At 43.9% G+C, this 3625-nt stretch overlaps 1 protein-coding gene across 1 annotated transcript; it reads right to left on the bottom strand.

Annotated features, from left to right (window-relative positions):
* Positions 1–284: 284 nt before the first annotated feature.
* LOC102489101 (olfactory receptor 8S1-like) lies at positions 285–1220 on the bottom strand. Its single transcript, XM_006168251.1, has one exon. The coding sequence runs from the start codon at positions 1218–1220 to the stop codon at positions 285–287; it is 936 nt and encodes a 311-aa protein (XP_006168313.1).
* Between the last annotated feature and the right edge of the window lie 2405 nt (positions 1221–3625).

A 3625-nucleotide genomic window follows, 5' to 3' on the forward strand; every position in this document is an offset into this window, starting at 1 on the left:
AGTGCTCTTAACCACCACGCCACCTGCTGGTCCAAAGTTTTAAACTATTTTGAATGAATTATTGAATTTAATTTGTTATTATCATCATCATCATCATCATTATTAATTTGACCAAAGAGAGACAGTCAGAAAGAAAAACGCCACGTCCGGGACTTGAACTCAGTCGGCCATGTGGAAGTCCAGTGCCTAACCACCTTGCCACCTGCCAGCCCCACCAAAATTCTACCTTAAGTTCAAGCACTTGGCAGCACAAACTATTTCCTACCATTCAGTGTCCTTTGTCGTTACCTAAAATAATGCAGACATTTCTCAAATGTCCTTTTCACAGCTGCTTTCACCTCCTGGTTCTTTAGGCTGTAGATGAGGGGATTCAGCATGGGTGTGACTGCGCTGTACTGCAAGGAGGCAAGCAAATCTAGGGAGGAACCAGAGGTGGGCATAAGATAGCGGACCAAACCTGACCCAAAGAACAGGATCACCGCGATGAGGTGGGAGGAGCACGTGTTAAAAGCCTTGCTGCGGCCTGTGGTGGAGCTCATGCTCAGGATAGTGGAGACAATACGGGCATAAGAGAAGAAGATTGGGAAGATTGTTCCGAACCCATGCAGTAAAGTGGAGCAGGTCAAGATGTCGATATTGATGGAGGTATCAGAGCAAGACAGAGGGAAGAGAGAGGGCAGTTCACAGGTGTAATGGTGTATGGTTTGGGCCTCACAGAAGTCCAGATTAACAGCCAAGAGCACAATGACCACTGAATTGAGAGAGGCCAGGGCCCATGAGGCCAGCACCATCTTCACACAAAGCTCATTACTCATCATCTGGCCATAGAGCAGTGGGTGGCAGATGGCAGCATAGCGGTCATAGGCCATCATTGAGAGAAGAAAGGCTTCCGTCCCTGCAGTGATAAACACAAAGAAGACCTGAGTTAGGCAGCCCTCTACTGAGATGGTTTTCTTTGCAGATAGAAGGTCCTTCAGCAGCTTGGGAACAGTGACTGAAGAGAAGCAGAGATCCAGGAATGACAGGTTACTCAAGAAGAAGTACATGGGCGTGTGGAGGCGGGAATCAGCTCTGATCACCAGCAGCATCATCAAGTTCCCCATCATGGTCAGGAGGTAAATCCCCAGGAAGAGCACAAAGAGCAGAGCCTCGATGTGGGGGTCAGCAGACCACCCAACAAGAATAAACTCCGTGATGGTGCTGTGGTTCCTCAGGGCCATTTGTGGAGGGTATTTCCTTGGAGTAAAGCAGAAAGAAGGATGAGATCTCCTATAATTGTTAATATGTCCTTCAGGGCATACATCTTCTTCTCATACATCCCTCTCTGCTTTGTCTAGATTTTGTGTTCATCTTGTTTGTTTGACATAGCAAAACTTTACCCACTTGTATCTCAGTAAGAGTTTTTATCCTGCTTTATTATCAATTATTTTGGGCCTCAGTATTCAGATACTTCAAAGAATTCTATTGCTTGGGAACCAGCAGTTAGTGTAATGGCTGTGTCGCTGGACTCCCACATAGTCGACTGCGATTCGCGTCCCGGACCTGGTGGCTTAAAACTCATGCCGGGCGCGTGTGCGTGCGTGCCCAAGATCCCGGGAGAAGAGAAGGGATTGTGGCGTGACCATCCCCCCTGGGGGGGTGATTTCTCGCTTTCTGTTTCTATGTCTCTCTCTGTCTGTCTGGCAAGCGCACGCGCCCTATAGCAAAAACCTCTCCAGAAAAATAAAAAAAGAATTCTGTTGCTCCTCCACTAAATTTACCAGAAAATGTGAGTATGTCTGGTTCACCTATACACTTATGGTATTTAGTGTCTATTACACTATTCCCACAGTTCAGAAACCCTAAAATATGTAGCATATATCTGTTTCTAGGTCTTCTCTTCTCTGATCGAGTTATCTATTATTATTATTATTTTTTTGGGAGTCCAGCAACATAGCCATTACACTAACTGCTGGTTCCCTAGAAAGCATTCTTTACCACATTCTTCTTCACATCAAATATCCTCCTCTTAGTTTCTCTGATCCAAATTTCATATGCTTTTCAATGTCACCTATAAACCTGCTTTTTCTTTATACTGTCTTGACTGCTTTCTTTTTCATTTTTTTTTTGAGATGTTTTTGCACTCGCCAGAAAGACAGAGAGACAAAGAGTGAGAAATCACCCGCCTCATCCCAGGGGATGGCCATGCCGCAATCCCTTCTCTTACATTCTCCTCTCGGCATCTTGGATACGCATGCACATGCGCACAGCATGAGTTTAAGCCACTGGGTTCGGGACTCGAACTGGATCGAATACATGGGAGTCCAGCAACATAGCCATTATGCCAAATGCTGGTTCCTTGACTGCTTTCTTTTCTTTTATTTGCTTTCTTTTGCCTTTCCTCTTTCTTTTTCAATTTAATCATTGTGCATCTTTACAGCTTGTGACATGGTTTTTCCAACATTGCTTTCTTTTTTAACCCACAGCTCTCTGTTTAAATCACTGGGCTCCTTGCTCTCATCCTTATGTCATAGTCTGAATTCTGCTTCTTTTCTTATATATCTGTTAACATGTTTTATATGTATTCTTTTAAAAAAGAATTATTATTTAATTTTACTTATTATAATTATTATTAATTTTAAATTTGACCAGAGAGTGACATAGAGAGAGAGAGAGACAGGGAAGGTGAGAAAGAAAGCCGCCAAGTCCAGGACTTCAACCATGGTAGGCCATGTGGGATTCCAGTAACTTAATCACCACACCAATAGCCAGCCCTACATGTACACATGTTAACCATGTATCTGTTTCCCCTCTAGACTGAAAGAAACTTGAAGATATGGATCACAATTTTTTTTTTTTTCTGGAGAGTTTTTTTCTTATTGGGCGCATGCGCTCGCCAGAAAGACAGAGAGACAGAAAGTGAGAAATCACTCCCCAGAGAGGATGGCCATGCTGCAATCCCTTTTCCTCCATTCTCCTCTCAGGATCTTGGGCACACACGTACACGCGCCCAGGGTGAGTTTAAGCCACCGCGTCCGGGACTTGAACCACAGTCGGCTACATGGGAGTCCAGTGACATAGCCATTACACTAACTGCTGGTCCCATGGATCACAGTTCAATAACATTCACAAATCCCATGTATACTTCACACAAGAACTCTTGATTACCTCTAGTGCACCTCATCTTTCCACTCCAGTGCCACCCATAGCACTGATGCTTGGCAGAAGTATTGCTCATGTTGCAGTCCATCAAAGTTGCCATTCACTGGGGCTACTGCTGCTGAATTTCAAGGATGCTTTTATTTGCATTGCATGTCATTTCATGTCACTGCAACATTCGTGATCGGTGCTTTCTCATTTCTATAGACTCTTTAAGCACTTTTGCCATTACTGAGAGATACTGCTTATTTCTGTGCTGTGGATGCATTATTATTTAATAGGTCAAGGAAAGTCAGAGAGAAAAGAGTTTTTTTTTTTTTTTAACTTTTATTTATTTATTTATTTTATTGGAGAGGTTTTTGCTATAGGGTGTGTGTGCTCGCCAGAAAGACAGAGAGAGACAGAGATTCAGAAAGTGAGAAATCACCCCCCCAGGGGGGATGGCCATGCCACAATCCCTTCTCCTCCATTCTCCTCGCGGGGTCCT

The sequence above is a fragment of the Tupaia chinensis genome, unplaced genomic scaffold (genome assembly GCF_000334495.1).
Source record: "Tupaia chinensis unplaced genomic scaffold, TupChi_1.0 Scaffold145652_1, whole genome shotgun sequence".
Lineage (NCBI taxonomy): Eukaryota > Metazoa > Chordata > Mammalia > Scandentia > Tupaiidae > Tupaia > Tupaia belangeri.

Coding starts and splice junctions, on each gene's coding strand:
- LOC102489101 (XM_006168251.1), bottom strand. CDS start 1,220: ATGGCCCTGAGGAACCACAGCACCATCACGGAGTTTATTCTTGTTGGG.